General features: G+C 44.3%; 1 protein-coding gene across 2 annotated transcripts in view; it reads left to right on the top strand.

Moving 5' to 3' along the window:
- The window catches only part of SWEETIE (HEAT repeat-containing protein), a 255,929-nt gene that overhangs the window by 179,012 nt on the left and 56,461 nt on the right, over window positions 1–20,456 (top strand). For both annotated transcript variants that reach the window (XM_087694844.1, XM_087694845.1), the window contains exon 35: window positions 14,418–14,474. In XM_087694844.1, coding sequence (XP_087550970.1) covers window positions 14,418–14,474 — 57 coding nt within the window. The remainder of the gene's footprint in view (window positions 1–14,417; window positions 14,475–20,456) is intronic.

The following is a 20,456-nucleotide window of genomic DNA, read 5'->3' as shown; positions in this document are numbered from 1 at the left end:
CTCATTATTGAAGCTGGGTCGTGCGCAGTGGTCGGCTTGGAGGCTCTACCTATCCGCTAGGTATTGGAGCCTAGAGCAAATCGGTCTGAGCTCTGGGAGATCATAGGGAGTCTTATTGAATGGCATATCTGAAAGGCGCGGTGTCAGGAGATATTTGGCAGGGAGCGACTTTTTGTACAGGCGACTTTAGCAGAGCTCCGGACCTCCATCATCCACTCGCTATGCGGCAGATGGGACCAGGTGCAGGGCGAGTCTCGAGTTGGTCAGGAAGTCCGTTTTCCTTTCATGCGCACTTAGGGCGGCCAGGACCTGTTTTTGTGATGGAAGCAGACAGCCCTAGATGGCGATACCCCCCCCTATAAAACACCTATATATTTTGTTTGAATGCTGAAAACATGATCAACATGTGTCCATGTAAGCAAAAGATCATCAACATATAGACATATGACCAGCAAGGATCCCCCCTCTTTAGAAATGTAAAGGGTAGACTCTGATGAACTTTTTATGAACTCTTGGCTAAGTAAAAAGACATCAATCTTTACATACCAAGCTCGAGGAGCTTGCTTCAAACCATATTAAGCCTTTTTCAGCTTGCAAACCAAGTGTTTGGATCCTGCAACTGCAAAAGCAACGGGTTACTGTACATACACTTCTTCTTGAAGTTCCCCATGTAAAAATGCAGTCTTTATATCAAGAAGATGCATAATCCATCCATAATGGGCAGCCAAAGCAACCATAGACCTAATGGTAGTCATGCGGGATGTAGGACCAAATGTCTCCTCATAGTCAATGCCTTTCTTCAGTGCGTAGCCCTTGGCCACAAGCGGGGGTTGTCAATGGATCCATCTGCATTCCTTTTCAGCTTATAGACCCACTTTGTACCACTGGCTTTCTTCCCTGTAGGCAAGGACACTAAATCCCATGTTTGATTCTTTACGATGGAATCAAACTCAGCTTGCATTTTTGCTATCCAATGCACACTATGTTATGGATTCTCAAAACATTCATGCTGCTCGTCATCAAGTGTATCTGTTGCCATAACAAACTCCATGGTATGTGCACCATCATGCATACGAGCTTGCCTTCTAGTATGACTTGTAATAGGAGCATCCAAATGACTATCTTTTATAGTCTGCAAATACCATCTAGGCAATTGCCTAGCCTCCTAAATGTGTACAAGCTCTTGCTGAATTTCAAATTCAGCACCTTGTGGAATATTCAGATCAGCCATGGGCTGATTTTCAGCGTTACCCAATGGAGCAGCTGGCAGAACATTAAGTTCACTTGCTGAAGCTCCAACTGTATCACGAAGGAAATGGGCAGCAGCCCTTCAAATACATCATTGGCAGTCTGATATGTCTCAAAACCAGCAAGGGATAATTTTTATTTTTCATCGAAAACCACATCCCTACTGACAAATACCTTCTTACAGACATGATCATATAATCTATATCCTTTGCTCTCACTACTGTACCTCACAAAAATGCATTTAACAACCTTATTTTCCAACTTCTTCCTGAGTACCTTGGGAATGTGTGCATATGCAAGGCACCCAAAATTACAAAATTGTCCAACATAAGGTTTTCGGCTGTTCCAATCCTCAAAAAGCATTACATTCTTTAATGCCTTGGTGGGGCCCCTGTTCAAGACATGGCAAGCACAGATAATTGCTTCCATCCAAAAACTGTGTGGCAAGCTCTTTGCTTTCAGCATACATCTGGCCATCTCCATGAGTGACCGATTCTTCCTCCCCTCCATCCGAATGGATAATCTTTACCTTACAACCAAATTGATTTTCATCAAGTTGTACAAAAGCCAAAAATGCATCATACGCCGAATGGATAATCTTTACCTTACAACCAAATTGATTTTCATCAAGTTGTACAAAAGCCAAAAATGCATCATACGCTTCTGACTTCTTCACCAAATAGTAGACCCAGCAAAAGCGAGTAAAGTCATCAATGAAAGTGGAAAAATAGTAATAGCCACCCACCCAATGACTTTGTTTGCATGGGGCCACATACATCTGAGTGCAGAATCTATAATCTGGTAGTTACTCTAAAAGCAACATCATGGGGAAACGAAAAATGATGCATTTTCCCAAAAATATGTCCCTGGAATATATGCTCAGGAGGGCCCTCCAAGAGAGGTAAACCATCAAGCATCTATGTACACTGCATAAGCATCAAGCTACCATAGTTTAGATGCTCCATGCAAGCATGTTGTAACTCCGCCTGTGACATAGCACGATGAAGAGTAGACGCTAGATGGACCAACTGATTAACTGAGAAAGTATCCAACTCATATAACCCATGATATAGAGTGCCAGTCAAAACCAAAGTCATGTGTTCCTTATCTTCGGCCATACATCGGTCATCATCAAAGATGGCTTGCAAACCTTACCTTGCCAAAGAAAAAATAGATAGCAAATTCTTTATGCTTGGCACAAATAAGGCATCATGCAAGCGGAGAATAGAGCCATCAGTGGCTGTCAATACAATCTCCCCAATGCCTCTAATAGGGTATGATGATGCATTGTTGGCACGCTATACAAACTTGCCAATCGGGATTGCCATAACAGAAGAAAACAAATCTCTGGGAGATATGATATGCCTAGAAGCACCATTGTCAAAAGACCATGTGCTAGCATCCTCAGTAGAGCTAAAAGCTCTATCAGCCCAAGAAGAGTCATAAGTGCATGTGTAAAAACAATAGTCCCTATGTGCAACAAAGGACACGAACTGAGTAGCAATAGAAGGTGCATTAGAAACAGACACTGGTGACTCCTTCTCCTCTTTCTACATTAAATGTAGTGTCCTCGCTTCTAGCAATAGTGGCACTTGCCCTTCTTGGCTTATGTGCCCCCTTGTTTCTTGCTACTCTGTGAAGCACTTGATGTCCCAGAGCTCTGCGGACCATTTTTAGCTTGGCTACCCTTGTCCTTATGTTGTGCCGTAAAAGCCTACTTACAGGCTATGACATCCAAACCACTATTCTTTCTTGTCTGCTCTTCCTCTAAGTGTAAACTGACAAACTGACGGAAAGTAAGTGGCTGTGGACAAATCCTCATGGTGTCGTTCAAGGCCGTATGAAAGGCGAAATACGAGGGTCGCAATGAATTCGAGGTAGTGGATATCAATTGCACATCTGACTAATACCCATCTAAATTCATCAGCCGCTCACACAAGTCTTGAATTCTGTTTGGATGATCTTGCATAGAATGACCCTCATCCATCTTCACAGTCTCAAGCTTTTTCTTCAAGACAAAAATACATGTCCCATTCTTTTCAACAAAGATCTTCTCTAAGGTCAGCCATGCTTCTCGTGAAGAAGCTATAGACTGCATGTGAGGGATGATAGACTGTTGAACTGCCAATGCAATCAGTGGCAGAGCTTGTGCATCTTGTGTGTCCCATGCCTTTTGTGCTACTGATCTTTGGGGAAGTGAGTGAGCTGGAACAAGCTAAGTTGCCTGTTGTCCATGTCCTCCTAGAGGAGTAGCAAGAGCCACAACTCTGGGCCTAACTTCTTCACCGCTGACATAATCCCAAAGATTCTTTGCAATCAATATATTCTTCATCATAAAGGACCATAGGGAATAGTTGTTGCCATCAAACCTATCCTCCTTGGACACATGTAAATAGATCACCCCCTTGATTTGCCATAATAAATGTCATTGATAAAAGAGCAGAAGAGCAATGTTTCAAGCTGGACCAACTTGGAATTCTTAGAATTTCTAGATATTACAGTAAGCACTTTGCTATAATTAGCAAATTTAATCACATTGTCAAAAAAATTGTCTGAGATGCATGTTGTCGAAGGTGGAATAAATGCTCAGCAGCACTGAAAATGCAAAAGCCCCAAATTTTCTTGTCCCAAAATACACGAAATCAGTCTATTTCAAACTTTCATTGATGTACATTTTTCAATGTCGGAGCTGACAACAAAAGCCCCAAATTCCTAACCAACAATTTTACAAAATCTCTGCTATAAATGTGTTCCAGACACGTGCAGGAACAAAGATATTCTACTCGAGCAGAAGTCCCCTTTCCCAAGTTAAAATTTTGAATAAAAATCAATAAAATTTTATTTTACCTCTGATATAATTTGTGCAGAGCCGAACCAGGCGGGCGGACATGGAGATCCTTACAAAACAAGTGGTGGCGTTGGCGGCTCAGCTTATTGCTAGTGGTCTTGGCGGGCTGGTGGCACAGAGAACTAGACGGGCATCGTTTGGCATAGGCGTCGCAAGCCAAGAATAGGGCGGCCAGGTAGATGGCTGAGTAGGCGGTACTGGCAACATGGGCGATTGGAGGCTGGGGCGGTGTTAGGCTTGGAGCTTGAGGTGGTGGTGTTTAATTGTAGGACCAGGTGCAAGGAGTAACAATAGCATTGGTGGTGTCGAGGTAGAACGGTTGGAGCAGGCAGAATGGGACAGACGAGGCACTGTTGGTGGTGCTGGCGGGTGTAGGTGGCAGACGGGACAAGCAACGGGTCCGTAGGTGATGCTGGTGGTAATGCAAACAACTCTTGTAGACAGAGGCCACAACTCACCAAGTTGAAGCTCGAGGAGGATAATGGAATGCTGCTAGTTGTAGAGAGTGAGAAGTCTGAGTTAAACTTAGCTTTGATACCAAATGTGACATAAAGGACAGATCGAAGCTCAGCTAAGAGTGCAGTTGACAGTGACGATAATGTGATAGCACGACACCCAATGCAATAATCTGAAGTGTAAGGTGCAAGTACAAAGTACAACCCTTAAACCTTAGGGTTGTAAGAGGGTGTTCACACCCAAAGAGTCTAAAACACAATAAGTGCCCAAAATGTGTAATATATGCACATAAAATAAAAGTAAATAAATCTGGGGAAGAAAACCTCTCATATGGAGAGTATAAAGTGCCCAAGAGTTCGAGTGAGGATTATGGACACTCCTCTATGAGCATAGGCATGAGTCAAACCCATAGTTGTCAAGTATGAAAGGCACGATATAGTATAGTATGATAAAATACGGTACTAAATGGTACCTTATGATTTTATAAGGTATGGTAGGCCATTAGTACGAAATTTTTTTTAAGACGATTTATTTAAATAACAAAAATCATAAATCATTAAATTATAGAATCCATGTTTAAAGTACAAATAGCCATTTCATCACAAAATGAGATGAATACATACGGGTGACCATCGCGGTCGCACGGATTGTGGAAAACATCTGATACAACTATATACATCAGGAGGTGGACAAGGAGGAGGAGATTTTTGCGGAGCTCTATAGAGAGCTTATAGCAATAGATACTTGTGACACTTACAGTCACCGTGCTCATGGGCAAGGAGTTTAAGTAGGTGGTAGGAGGGGCATTGTCATTCCACGGCCTCCAACATCGAGGAGGGGTGGTTTGAGTGGCTTGCAGACATATGTAAGGTAGGGCTCTAGTAGCTGACATCTTGTGCCTCATGATGACATCCCCCCCTTGCCTACACAGCTGTCACCTAGGGAGCCATCATTTCATGATGATGGTAACCTCATCAATGAGGATGAGTACGAGTGTGTCTCATTATCTGATGACGAGGAGTCATCTTGAGACTCTCTTGATGAGCACTCAGATGGTTCTGATGATGATGATGATCATAGTGATGTCTCATCATAGATTCATAGGTCTCTCTCTTTTTTGTATCTGAGTTCTACTATCATTGTATCCACATGCATGATGCCACTATCATATACTAGAGGAGCAATTTTGGGCAAGGACCCTCATGGCTAAGGGCTAAAGGGTCTCCAATGCGTATCCAAAGTTTTGCCACCAAAACAAAGGCTTCACAAGTGACTCTCTCCTCCAACAAGTAGGAGAAGCAAAAGCCACATGCTCTCTCTGATTTGCATAGCATCCTGGCTCCCCCAACACTGCATTGTGGTCATTCTTAGGGACCACACGAGTCAAATCAGCAACCTGATTGAATGAAACTCTCTATCATACATGACTGCCGGCGACTTATAGGCCGGATGTACCAATGCAAGAAAACCATGGATGGGGTTATGCATCCATGCCCATCTCCTCTTTACTATCTCTAAAACATGTGCACGTTGTGTCTCTGTGATCACTGTACAAGCACGTGTCTCCACCAATGCTCCTCTAAAAAAGTGAACGAGAAGGCCCATGGTAGACCCCTTGCAATCACTCATACGTAACACCCTATAAAAGGGAGTCACGACAATGACAACAACACGGACTTTTTGCCAAAACTGCTCATTAAGGCACAAGTGCTGCATGGCTTTGGCCTCCCTTGTCTAATGCTTATCCCACTCATTCCATAGAGTGGACACCACTATCTTGACCGGACCTCATAAAGGCGCTCCATCAATAACCACATGTAAACAAATCGAGTTGAAGAAGGCTTCTTCAACTCCAGTGTGCTATGCTCACGATACATCTCAAGCACCTTTACCTTACCGTGAAGAATGTGACAATTGATGTATCTTTACGGACCACCCTCTTCACCCACTTGAGCTTCCCAATGTCCTCCATGAGCAAGTCCAAACAATGACTTGCACATGGAGTCCACATAATAGTGGGAAACTTGGCCTTAAGCAAATGACCCATGCGTCAACAATTCGATGCATTGATGGTAACAACTTGTAGCACATTCGAGGGGCCCACCTACAACCACAATTTACAAATTACAAGTAACCATACTAACAATACTTGGAGGTTAGAGAGCGAAAGAGAGAGTTGAGCCTTTCAAGATTCAAGAATGAAGAGAGATGGGGGGTTAGGGGCCTTAGGGCTTGAGGGGAAAGAGGAAATCGAGATATTAGAGAGAAATTAGAATAGGGAGATAGATAGTTATGCATAAATCAATTATCATAATGAAAGAAAGTTAAAAACAAATTTAAAAGGCGATGTATACTTCAATGATAGCTTGTCGAACGTGGCGGTAGATGAATGTGACCGTCATTTTTCTCCCTCTCTTGCCGGTATCTACGGCCCAAAAAAAGTAATGCGACCGAAATAGGATCAAGGGCTCTATCAATCCTCTCCTTCTCTTCATAAATCTTTTTCATCCTCATGTCGTTGTATGTGACACTGGCCCATCCTTCACATGGACCCACACTGGCAATGGCTTTTACCATCTTCTTCCATCACTCTTGCTTTAGGACATTGAATGCAAGATTACACGTAATCACCATGCGTGCAATTTCACTGTCTGCAAGTCGTTGCCTTTCCCTAAGAAAGGCAACCGATCCATGTAGACGACCGGGAGTCTTAGAGAGAGAGGATTGTCTCTCTGGCACCGCATGAGCCTCCACTTTTTGTCTTTTACCGGAGCTGGATGCGAATGTGGAGCCCCCACCACCCATGGTATAGGTCTCTCCCACATTAGGTGTTGGTGCCAATAAGCCACTTCCTCTCCCTCTTGTGAATCCGCCTCTCATCTTGGCCAGAATCTCCTTCATGATGTTTTGAGGGATCTCCTTGCATGGAGCAAGAGCAAATCACACACCAACCCCCCCCCCCCCCCCCCCCCAACATATCTTGGCCAGAATCTCCTTCATGATGTTTTGAGGGATCTCCTTACAGTCACCGTGCTCATGGGCAAGGAGTTTAAGTAGGTGGTAGGAGGGGCATTGTCATTCCACGGCCTCCAACATCGAGGAGGGGTGGTTTGAGTGGCTTGCAGACATATGTAAGGTAGGGCTCTAGTAGCTGACATCTTGTGCCTCATGATGACATCCCCCCCTTGCCTACACAGCTGTCACCTAGGGAGCCATCATTTCATGATGATGGTAACCTCATCAATGAGGATGAGTACGAGTGTGTCTCATTATCTGATGACGAGGAGTCATCTTGAGACTCTCTTGATGAGCACTCAGATGGTTCTGATGATGATGATGATCATAGTGATGTCTCATCATAGATTCATAGGTCTCTCTCTTTTTTGTATCTGAGTTCTACTATCATTGTATCCACATGCATGATGCCACTATCATATACTAAAGGAGCAATTTTGGGCAAGGACCCTCATGGCTAAGGGCTAAAGGGTCTCCAATGCGTATCCAAAGTTTTGCCACCAAAACAAAGGCTTCACAAGTGACTCTCTCCTCCAACAAGTAGGAGAAGCAAAAGCCACATGCTCTCTCTGATTTGCATAGCATCCTGGCTCCCCCAACACTGCATTGTGGTCATTCTTAGGGACCACACGAGTCAAATCAGCAACCTGATTGAATGAAACTCTCTATCATACATGACTGCCGGCGACTTATAGGCCGGATGTACCAATGCAAGAAAACCATGGATGGGGTTATGCATCCATGCCCATCTCCTCTTTACTATCTCTAAAACATGTGCACGTTGTGTCTCTGTGATCACTGTACAAGCACGTGTCTCCACCAATGCTCCTCTAAAAAAGTGAACGAGAAGGCCCATGGTAGACCCCTTGCAATCACTCATACGTAACACCCTATAAAAGGGAGTCACGACAATGACAACAACACGGACTTTTTGCCAAAACTGCTCATTAAGGCACAAGTGCTGCATGGCTTTGGCCTCCCTTGTCTAATGCTTATCCCACTCATTCCATAGAGTGGACACCACTATCTTGACCGGACCTCATAAAGGCGCTCCAGCAATAACCACATGTAAACAAATCGAGTTGAAGAAGGCTTCTTCAACTCCAGTGTGCTATGCTCACGATACATCTCAAGCACCTTTACCTTACCGTGAAGAATGTGACAATTGATGTATCTTTACGGACCACCCTCTTCACCCACTTGAGCTTCCCAATGTCCTCCATGAGCAAGTCCAAACAATGACTTGCACATGGAGTCCACATAATAGTGGGAAACTTGGCCTTAAGCAAATGACCCATGCGTCAACAATTCGATGCATTGATGGTAACAACTTGTAGCACATTCGAGGGGCCCACCTACAACCACAATTTACAAATTACAAGTAACCATACTAACAATACTTGGAGGTTAGAGAGCGAAAGAGAGAGTTGAGCCTTTCAAGATTCAAGAATGAAGAGAGATGGGGGGTTAGGGGCCTTAGGGCTTGAGGGGAAAGAGGAAATCGAGATATTAGAGAGAAATTAGAATAGGGAGATAGATAGTTATGCATAAATCAATTATCATAATGAAAGAAAGTTAAAAACAAATTTAAAAGGCGATGTATACTTCAATGATAGCTTGTCGAACGTGGCGGTAGATGAATGTGACCGTCATTTTTCTCCCTCTCTTGCCGGTATCTACGGCCCAAAAAAAGTAATGCGACCGAAATAGGATCAAGGGCTCTATCAATCCTCTCCTTCTCTTCATAAATCTTTTTCATCCTCATGTCGTTGTATGTGACACTGGCCCATCCTTCACATGGACCCACACTGGCAATGGCTTTTACCATCTTCTTCCATCACTCTTGCTTTAGGACATTGAATGCAAGATTACACGTAATCACCATGCGTGCAATTTCACTGTCTGCAAGTCGTTGCCTTTCCCTAAGAAAGGCAACCGATCCATGTAGACGACCGGGAGTCTTAGAGAGAGAGGATTGTCTCTCTGGCACCGCATGAGCCTCCACTTTTTGTCTTTTACCGGAGCTGGATGCGAATGTGGAGCCCCCACCACCCATGGTATAGGTCTCTCCCACATTAGGTGTTGGTGCCAATAAGCCACTTCCTCTCCCTCTTGTGAATCCGCCTCTCATCTTGGCCAGAATCTCCTTCATGATGTTTTGAGGGATCTCCTTGCATGGAGCAAGAGCAAATCACACACCAACCACCCCCCCCCCCCCCCCCGCCCGGGCCCCCGCGGGGCCGTTGTCTTGAAAAGATGTTGGAGAAGCCGAGTTGCACTACTTGTATAGCGCTTCCCGGAATACTTGCATGTCCAATGGTGGGAGCTGGACTTCTTTGTGTCCCTGTCGAGATGGATCATGTGCTAATTGAATGCCTCGTGCTTCTCACGAGTCATGGTGCTGATGAGGGACGCAGAGAGAGAGAGAGTTCGTATCAATGCTTTGAAATCAGCCATTCTCAGTTGCACGGAGTCAGATTTGCAGTCATTGGACTGGCAGGGAATGGTTGTTCCCCGTGGTTCCATTGTCAGGCATCTTGGGTACCCTTTGGGTGTTGATGTTCGGCCAAAGCAACTACTAGAGTGGATTTCCCAGAAACTCGCAGCTAAGTTTCTGTATTGGAAGTCACAGGCTTGGCTCTTTCATGTTCGCCTCAAAGTGGCTCAAACAATTATGTTGCCAATGCTCACATATTTCTTGCCATTGCTGCCTTGGACTACTACACTAAATGATATTACTCAGTATACTCGTTTCATGTTATGGAAGGACTCCTTGCATGCAGGCATTTCATGGATTTCTTGGTCGCATGCATGTACCCCCAAAGGCATGGGTGGTGGGGCTATTTTAGATGCCAAAACTCATATATTGGCACTCCATTGGTCTCTTTCTCGCACTATGTGCTTGGATCATCACCCGTGGGTCTTTATAGCCTGTTATTTTCTTGAGGCTCAGGGGCTTCTGCATGGTAATACGCAAGTTCGGAGTACTTAGTGGCATGTTCTTAATGCGGACTCTTGGTTTTCTAGTCCTTCATCATCTCTGCTTGCTCATTTGGTATGTTCCTGGAAACTGGTTCTCAAGAAGGCTCAGTGGTATCCAGCGGAGGGCCGCTTAGCTACTAACTCTTTTCAACTGGAATTGTTGGCAGCCTCGCGGTTACTTTCTTGGGAAGGCAAATATGAGCTCAGACCAAAATTTAACCTCATGGCACGTTTGGGCTTGACTTCGGTTTTGAGATGCCACCCTTGCCAGTTGCAATGTGTTGATATCGTTTTGTACAGCCAGGAGGCTTTTGAGGATCCCTTGTGGATACCGGGATTTATGGGGACAGCTTTTGATGGTGCTCTAGAGCAGACAACCCTTTCCTGCCCTTGCTTCGGATCGTCCCTGGCAGGACTGGACCTTGCAGGCCGGCTGAATTTAGAAAAGGCTTCAACTAACCAGGTGTATCATCTTCTGATTAAAGATCATCAATGGCTGGTTACTAAAGCTAATACTGTATGGGGATTGTGTAAATCTCAGTCATGGTGGAAGGTAACCGTGATGGAGGGCTGGTTGAACAAGACATCTTTCAAATGCAAGGTCTTTCTTTGGAGGGTGATGATTGGTGGTCTTCCTCTTGCTTGAGCCCTTTCCAAGCGTCGGATCTCCAACGGCAATTGTTTCTTTTGCACCACCAGTGTGGAATCGGCCCGTCATCGATTTATTTCTTGCCCTCTTGCTAAGAAAATCTGGTCACTTTTGTCAGTAGTTTGGCGAGCGGTGGTTGGTTTCTCGCTAAGCCCTTTTGATTGGGTTTTTGTGCGGCCCAAATACCCCATACTGGGACAGCCGAATATGAAGATCTTGTTTCACTTTCTTAGATACTGTGGCTGTTGGCACAATTGGACCCTTTGGAATGCTTTTGTTTTTGATTCGGCCTCTAATGTTCAAGGACATATTGCTAGGCTTAAAGGTCCCTTGCATTGGCAGATAGATCTCATTCGGCACTCTGACTTACTCCCTCGGGAGGACTTACTTCCCTGGCATATGGCAATTTCCTCTGCGTCTTTGCCATGATTTTTGTAACTCTTTTGTTGTTTAGTACTTTATAAATATAACATCCATTATGAAAAAAAAAAGAGACAGAGAGTCTTGAAAGTTGAAAGAGAGGGAGACTCGATAGGCTCGAGGGTTGAGGTAAAGTTGAAAGAGCAAGAGCGAGAGAGAGGGGATGGGAGATAAGAATGGCAAATACTTTGATAGGGTGCGGGATAGAGGGGATGGGAGATGAGATTTGAGAATGGAAAATGCTTTGATAGGGTGCATTAAAGAGGGGATCGGAGATGAGAATGACAAATCACAAGTCCATTTAAGATCCAAGAGAGGAAGATGAGAATGGTAAATTCTTGCTGAATTGGTGTGGAAGCATGGAGGAGAGGTGCACCTTTTGTAGATGAGAGATGGGTCAATGTTCAAACAGTCAAATAGGGGTCAATAGTGAAAGAGGGCTGCTAGTTGGATATAACCCAAGGAGAGCTTGGGGGGTGCCAGAGGGGGGGGAGGGGGGGGGGGGGGGGTGCATAGCTGGAAAAGGGGGTGGGATGAGGTATCCAAGGCTCCCCACCCTCGAAAAGGTGCCATGCAAGCAGGTGGAATGTGGGACTCAAGACGCGGGATGCGCAAACGAGGTGGGCGAAAAGGGGGCCCATTTCAACGTATGAATCCATACCGTATGGATCGTACGGTATGAACAGTATTGTATGATGTATGGAGATAACTATGGTCAAACCCGGCAATGGAGCATCCATTAGAGAATGTTCCGATGTAGACTGGGACGGGTCAACACACATGTCAAAATCACCCATAAGCAACCCCAATCTTCCCAAGGTCGGAGAATCTTGAAGACAACTCCACAAGGCTTGACGATGCAATGAGTCATTAGGCGCATAAAGGCCATCTCTCTCTCTCTCTCTCTCTCTCCACCATAGAGCCCCCACCATCCCAACCGACCTCCCGACCCTCGGGGACCACCTTAGAAATAGCCACAGTGAGAGGTAAAGCCCGGTGCCCACGTCCCGCTGGCCCCCGTTCCCGCAGAAGACACATGTCGAAGATACAAGGGATACTACGCCACCATCGGAGGGCCCTACCCCGCCGCTTTAGTCTCTCCATGCTAGACTGACCCATGCGGGACATCCTAGGATGAACACCCCAGGAGTAGTTCCACACCGCACTGGGAGTACCTCTAGATTGTATCTAGTCCAGATATCATTTTGTACCTACTCAATTTAGTTCAACATAGCATAAACGGTAGCTTCACTGGGACTTTTGAAATCTCCCAGACATTTGTATGCAACATTTTGGTCTCATAGGCCAACTTGGCCTGTTGTAGACGTTAATATAACTTTCTTTCTTTCTTTCTCTGTCTCGCGCGCGCGCGCGCTTTGGTTGTATATGCTTTCCACTCTTTTTGATGAATAAACACACTAGTATTGGAGGGATCAAACTCTTCACTTTGGACCATGATGACCTAATTGTACATGACTAACCAAGGGTGATCTAGAAGTTCCTCCTCTCTAGCTAGGGATTTGGGGCATCGAAGGGCAACAATCCATTCAGTGTGTCATCAACTCTTATAGAGTCCCAAATGGCCCTCTCTCGAGCTAGTATGCCTTGAATTTGTATTGCTTGAGTCCATTGCTCCCCTAAAAATATGTATCCTTGTGCCTGAATTTGTGTCCCTCATCGGTGCTACTTAGTACATAAAACTCTGTCTTGGCAATAGCTTCTTGTAGCAATGAGAAATCTCCTTTGCGAAGAGCTCTGCGAAGAGGTGCTGCTTCAATACCATTTGCAAATCTACTAATTCTCCCAATAGTGCTCTATGGAGGTCCTATCTCATGGGACTTCAGCCCTGCCTGAAGAGTCGTGCACCAAATCTTGTCTCATGATACTTCAGCTCTACCTAAAGAGTCCTGCACAAGATCCTCGCACATTTTGTGAGAGAAATGACTTGGGGAGTTCTCGATTCTCTAGGATCCGTGTGGCTCAGTCCACAAATTTGTTTGTTGTCTCCTAGTGTAGAATTTGTGGAGTCTTCCATCTATGATCTCCATAGCATCGTGCAAGGAAGGGAAAGGCTTTGAGTCAAGCGAATCATCCATGTGTGCAATGTCTAGTTCATCCTCTCTCTTTTGAAGCAGTAGTCCCCCTTGATTGCTTAGTGGCATGTACCTTTGAAGGTAAAATTTGAGAAGTTGAATCTCCTTGGGAGTCTCTCAATTCAAGGGGTATATTCCTTATGTGGAGGTTGGTAATAGGCCGATAGCGTATCAAGATCGCAATAGGGATGAGGTGCCCTAGGTGCACAAGGTCAAGGATCATCTGTCTCAAGGTCCTAGGAAGCCATGTGATTGGGTGGTTTGTGTTAATGCAATGTAGGTGACATGTCTAATATGTCAAACCATTCTCCATGATGCCTCTGCCTATCTCTGCTCACCCTATGTTCACTCACAATCTTTCAAAAAGGACCGAAAGTAGGAGAAGAGACAAATTGGAATTGTGTCAAATAGCATTTGACTCCTTTAGACAGGATGTACCTATTTTACTTGTGAGCTTTACATTCATTTATGTTTCTAAAAATTTCCTTGCTATTTTGCCTCTTGTTCTTGAAAGTGCTATATGTTTTTCAAGTACTGCAAATAATCTTTTCCTGTCTTTCACAATGAGGATTTTCAAATTGCTGCGATAGAAACATTTGTAATTCCCATATCTTTATTAAACAGAATGAATGGTCAGATTTTCAGGCTTTTAAAAGCAACTTTAGTCCACTTAGATTTTAGCTTGATTGATTTTTTCTGTATGCAGTTTGGTGAAACAGAGGATCCAGACTTTAGTGGGCATTTACTGTTGGAGCAATACCAGGTAAGATCAGGAGCTTCACTTGTTTGTTACAATATTTTATTCTGCAGTTGTGTAATGGCAGCTATTAAATGCTTCATTATTAAAACCAGGAGTATGAAAATAATTATTTCAGTTGGGTGAATTTTCTGAGAGATGTTTTCCAGGTGGTATTTTTCTGGGATGCTCAAAGCCCTTAGTAACAGGGCATGGGCATATGGACCCTCGATTTCTTAAAACTTTGATGGCTTTGCTATGTGTATGCTCCTCGTACCCCAATGTGGCTTTCCAAGTGGATGAGCAGGCGATAACTCCTCAAGCCTCAATTTTATGTCTCTCCACACTTGAAAAGGGCATATTCAAAGCCTTACCAAATGTGTTAGAGTAGAAAGAGACTCCAAAAGGCATCAGTCCTCCAGACTTTCTGTTGTGAACTTCAAGCATAAAGCAGTCTGACACAAGAGGACCTCTCACAAGCCAACCAGCAGCAAAGGCACCCTTTGAGGCTTGAAACTATTTGAATGTCTCTCCTAAAATGACCAAAGAAAATTTGAGGAAAGGTATTGCTTACAATGGCCATTGTATCCTCTCATCCTTTCTCCATGGTGCAAACTTTGATTGCTATGCTATTTGTGTGATCCTCATAGCCCAATGTGGCTTTCCAAGTGGATGAGTAGGCAGTACCTGTGCAAGTCCCAGTCATGTGGCTCAAAACACACATGCAAAAGGCACTGTCAATTCACACCTAAAGCAAGCTAATGCAAAAGGCCCTCTTGCAAGCCAAGTGGGAAGAAAGGCACTTGTCGAGGCTCTAAATTATTCGAATGTCTGTCCTAGTATGTCCAAAGGATATTTGAAGAAATGTACTGCTTACAATAGCTACCTCATCCTCCATGCCTTTCTCAACACTTGTAAAAGGAAAGTGTCTATGGGGACATCAAGAAACTAAACTAATGCTTGAACCAAGTACTTGTTCCCTTGCTTTCATATTATTTGACCTTGTAGGTCAAAGTAAGTTGTCTCAAGTTCTCAATGGTCACCACATCTTGTCTGCTCTATGTCTAAAATGTAGAAAATAATTTGTTTGTGTGCTAGTGAAAAGGCTTTACGGGTCTAGCAAAGTGATGGGACCTGTGCCACTTGCAATCCTTCTTATCATATGCCTTTTACATTCAAGTGACTCTAATCTCTTGCTTAAAGAAGGGAACCAGAGTTCTCAACTACCAAAGCTATCTCATGCCTAAGTGCCTTGAGCGCCCAAAGCCATCTCATCCTTGATAAACTGGCCAGCCAGGACACCTTACACCCTATGTTACATCGGATGATAAAAAAGATCATAACAACCGTTTGGTGCCAGGGTAGCAACGGCCTTATTTTGTTGTATCCACTTTGGATAGTCATACACTCTAGCTTTTATTTCCTGTCATGTTCCATGTCTCTCAATTCATATAATGTTTTGGGTCTCATATGTCATTTTTCCTTTTGAAGACATTAATCTAGGGCTCTGTCTTTCTCTCTGTCTCTCTGTCTGTCTGTGTGCATGTGGTTGTGTGTGTGTGTGTGTGTGTGTGTGTGTGTTGAATGGAGCGGCACAAATGGGGGTGCCAGTGTGATTGATTTGACGTGTGACTGCTGCCTTGAATGGTCAGACGTGAATGGAGTTCGCATGAATGAGGATGCTTTGGTGAATGGTCTGATGTGTTACTGCTGATGGTCTAACTGGTGACTGTTGACAAATGTTGGTCTGATTGTCGTGATTGCTGAGTGAGACGTGACAAAAGCTGTCACAGCTAGAAGCTGCAGTGAATGCAGGTCTGAGTAAAGGCTGCCATAAATCCTGCTGTCACTAGAGCCTGATGACAATGCTGTCATGATTGATAAAGCAGACGAGTCATCAGTAGTGAATGCTTGCAAATGCGATCATGACCATACTGCACTGTCTTGATTGAACTGTGATGAGCCTTGTGAATGCTAGCCTGCTGGAGCTGAATGCTCAAGCACTACTGGAACTGAATACAGTATCATGAATGCTGATGTGGTAGTCTGAATGTTTTTCATGGGATTTGAAGTTGACAAATGGATTCTGTGTTCTGTGTACTATTTCACTGTATTCGCACTCAGCATTCACTGCATAGACAAAACTCAAATCAATGTCTACAAATTTTTAAGCCCCATGATCCCTGACAAACAAAGAAATCTGTGACAATATAACTGTAATCAGAATCGCATTCACTGTCTACAGCAGGGCTTGTGTTTTTATTCAAGGTTTACCAATGCATTCACTGTTTCAAAAATGTTCACACCTGCAATCACCCAAAGTTCCATATACTCCCTGAGATCGGATGTTCAAGTTCACATATACTTGAAAGTGCAGAGGATGGGCTACCCTCCCAGATGCAAAGATGTGAGGGAAGACAACCAAGTAATAGATGCGTGATGTATGAGGAGATACACAGACTTGTACAAGTAGAAATGTGCCTCATGAGAGAGGAAATCAATACTGATTATTGGGGGATTCAATGAAAAGCAAGTTGGACATGTATATGATGATGAGAAATGAGGTGAAATCACAGTTAAGGTAGGAGAAGGAAATTGCACAAGGCCCTTAGTGTATTGAAATGAAAGAGAACTCCAAAAAGAGGTTGAAGCAAACATTGCTTCAAAAGACAAGGAAATTGAGGGGTTGAAGGAAGAGCTGACTCTGGTACTCACACATGATTTACACAAGGAGTCTAGGTTTTCAAACACAGGTGGAGCAAGAAATCAAGGCGTTTGTAGAGGTGGCAAAGCAGAACATAGCAGAGGTCAAGTTAAATGCTAAATGGATACACGTTTTCAAAAAGTACAAGGGTGTACCTACTAGCAAAGTAGAAGTAATGCATGAAACCTTTGAGGACACCAAAAGAAGAGGGAGAGTGCTACATGTATGTATTACAGGATGGGATCAAGAGGGCACCCCCAAGGAGGATGCAAAGTCTCTAGGCAGAAAGATGGGCACTTTTGAAATTCCATTTATAGATGGATAGAGAGTGGGCAAAAAGGCGGCACTGAAATACATGCTCTGATTTTGAAATTCTTAGATGTGGAACACAAGAAGGCCCTCCTCTCAAAGAGGACTGCCCTAAAGGGAGCACATGTTATGGTTTCTACAAGCTACAAAGGAAATAAAATGGGGAGTGTACTGAGATGAAACACTGATTATCCAAGAGTGCAGATCAGCATGACAGTGTGCAATGTGTGAAAGCTTGAAAATGTCTACAAGAAACTAGAATGGATCTCTATGGTACCATGCAACTTAGTTTGAAGGCCCATTCAAGTGAAGGGACATTGTCATGTACATAGAGATGTTAGTTTGGAGGGAGGAGATTACCTTCAATGCATGGCCGCAGATGGTAGTCAGTCTGTCACCCCCAACTGTGAAGACCTTGGTGATATTGCTCATGTGGTAGATAAAAGATGTAGATGCAAGATACATGTGGATCAGTGGGAGTACTCGTAGACCTAGGACATGTATGTTGCCATATGTGAAGTTAAAAGAGGTGATTTACACACTAAACCTTCATTAGCTTATTTATTAGCCCCAAAACACATGCACTCAACGTGTTTCAATGTCTCATAAACAAATTCCCCACCTTTTGGCTGGTTCCTCATTTATGAATACAGAGGATGCTGAGTCCCTTCTCATCCCAGTCTATCCCCACTTCATCATCACATGGCTGCCAGCTCCTCCTCTGCCCACTCATCCCCCATCACCTCCAGCTGCTGCCATGGGGATCCATCGACCAACCTTCCATCCCAGGTGGACTCTGTTTATCTATCTTGCTTTCACCATCACTCTAGGCCTCTAGTTGACTGTTGCAGCCCCTGTTCAAGTGTTCGCCACTGCCCCCCTGATCATTAGGACCTTGTGGACTGGTATTTTTCAGCATTGGCCTGATTTATGTTTGAATCTGCAATAGGCCAGTTTTGCAATTTCGCCACTTTTTTCATTAGCCTTCTTGTGACTAGTGGTTACTGCACTCGGGATTGGTCTCCAATGGATGAACACAGTGCACCTCCCTCAGCCTACTCCCATAAGAGCAGCTAGCTGTTGGGGAACTCTCATATTGAGCATTCTGTACATTCTCATTCATTTTGTATTTTGCATTTTCATTCTGGACGAAAGGCTTGGTTTAACAAGCATGTTGAGCACCAATCCTGTGACAAGGGGCATCTTACGTTGCTGTATTTGATTAAAGGCCACAAGCAAGAGCTGAAACTTCCAGGGCTCAGATCCTTCTTTGTCTATGTAATCAACAGGACAAGGAATGTTGAGCTAGAAATTCTAGATGGCCAACCCATCAGCCATTTTAATGGTAGTAGAATTAAAAAGTATTATTCACGTGGATAGCCATGGGCCATTCTAATGGCAGTAGAATTAAAAATCTAATGGTCGCAAGGTGGGAGATGATCTTGTTAACTGTGTAGGATTGGCACCAAGATGTGGGGAAGCTCCAAAATGCAAAGCTGGCTGATGGAACAAGACGCCTAAATCAGAGGATGAAGATGGATATGCAGCCATGAACCAGGAACTACAATGTTCACCAAAAGGGGTGTGAGGGAAGTGGAAGGGCTAGAGAGAAGGAAAGGGTGTTTGATGACAAAGGGAGAGGTGGAGAATCAGTAAAGTGAGTGAAGAATGAATGAAATGATGGCCTATTTATAGGCATAAGTTGTCTAGCATGGTGCACCTCCAAGTGGGCATCCACTAATGAAAATGACCAAAATAGAGACAGCCCTTTTTGGAGTTGTTAGTGGGAAACCGTAAATGAAATGTATAAACTAAAGGAGTGGTTTCTCAACAAAGATTGGGGATTATCAACCTAGAGTATTAGAGTCTAGACCTCTTGGGCAAGTTGGTGGTTTGTGGGCTGATAGTAGGTGGGCACATATGGAAGGCCCTCCTACAAGAGTGCCGTGAGGAGTGTAGACCATAGTTTAGTGGGGAGTGGAGGCCATCTCTTAGATGGATCTTCACAACAACCCAGATTACCCCACCTAGATTCTCCTTCTTGCATAGATTGCTACAAGTACGAGGCTCTGATTTAGAGGCCTCTAGTATGTCAAGAGGTGATAGATCACCAATTGATGGTTTGGAATCCCTAGATTCGTGATCGAAACAGGATCAAGGTTGGTGAAAGCACCCTCATATCTAGTGGGCTGGCTGGGAGGCTAGCCTTGCCCTCTCTATCAAAATATGGAGGCGTAAGTCCAAGAGGAGTAAGTCCAAGAGGAGTAAGTCTATAGGTTGGTTGAGCGAGCGATTTTATAGGAGGCGTAAGTCCAAGAGGAGGGAGATTGAGGCAAATGATCCCACGGGACTAGTTGGACCCCCTTGTTAAGAGAGCCAATGCTGTCCGAAGAGGTGTCTACGTCTAGGTTCTCACCATTAGGCATCCCGTTGCAGGTGGCAAGTAGAGTGGGTGGTGCCCCTTCGCAAGATTTTGATGCTGAACCACTAGGTACCCTAGATTGAGTTTTGGGAATGGCACCTTTGGATCTAGGAGAGGTGGCATCTAGATGAGGTGGAGTAGGACCCTAGAGAGTGTCTTTGATTGGCCATAATAGTTGCAAAGAAGTCATAGGGCCTCTTGACCTACATATCCTAGATTGGCAAACATATTTTGATGCAAGAGGACATGGATTGGGTAGCTCACGCAACAAACGCTGGGTGGAACACAACATTACCAAGGCCTTTCGACAAACCTTCTGGCGATGCTTGTGGGATAGCTGGAGGTTGCGTAGGGTGTCATACTTCTTCTAGCTACTCGCACATGGAGGCTTGGCTATTGGGAGCTAGGTGGTTCAGATGTTGCAAGATGGAGTTTGTAAGCGCTGCCCATTGCAGCACTTGGAAACTCCAAAGTATTGGCTTTTGGTCTATTTTCAGTTGAGTGGTGCCTAGCGTGGGATATACATCTTTGGGGGGCGTCAAATGGCTGGGGCTAACTTTGGGCTATTTGCAAC

Source organism: Lygodium microphyllum, chromosome 15 (genome assembly GCF_053477565.2).
Source record: "Lygodium microphyllum isolate KBCC chromosome 15, Lygodium_microphyllum_v1.1.10, whole genome shotgun sequence".
In the NCBI taxonomy this organism is placed as follows: Eukaryota; Viridiplantae; Streptophyta; class Polypodiopsida; order Schizaeales; family Lygodiaceae; genus Lygodium; species Lygodium microphyllum.
This window is presented reverse-complemented; position numbering and strand designations above follow the sequence as displayed.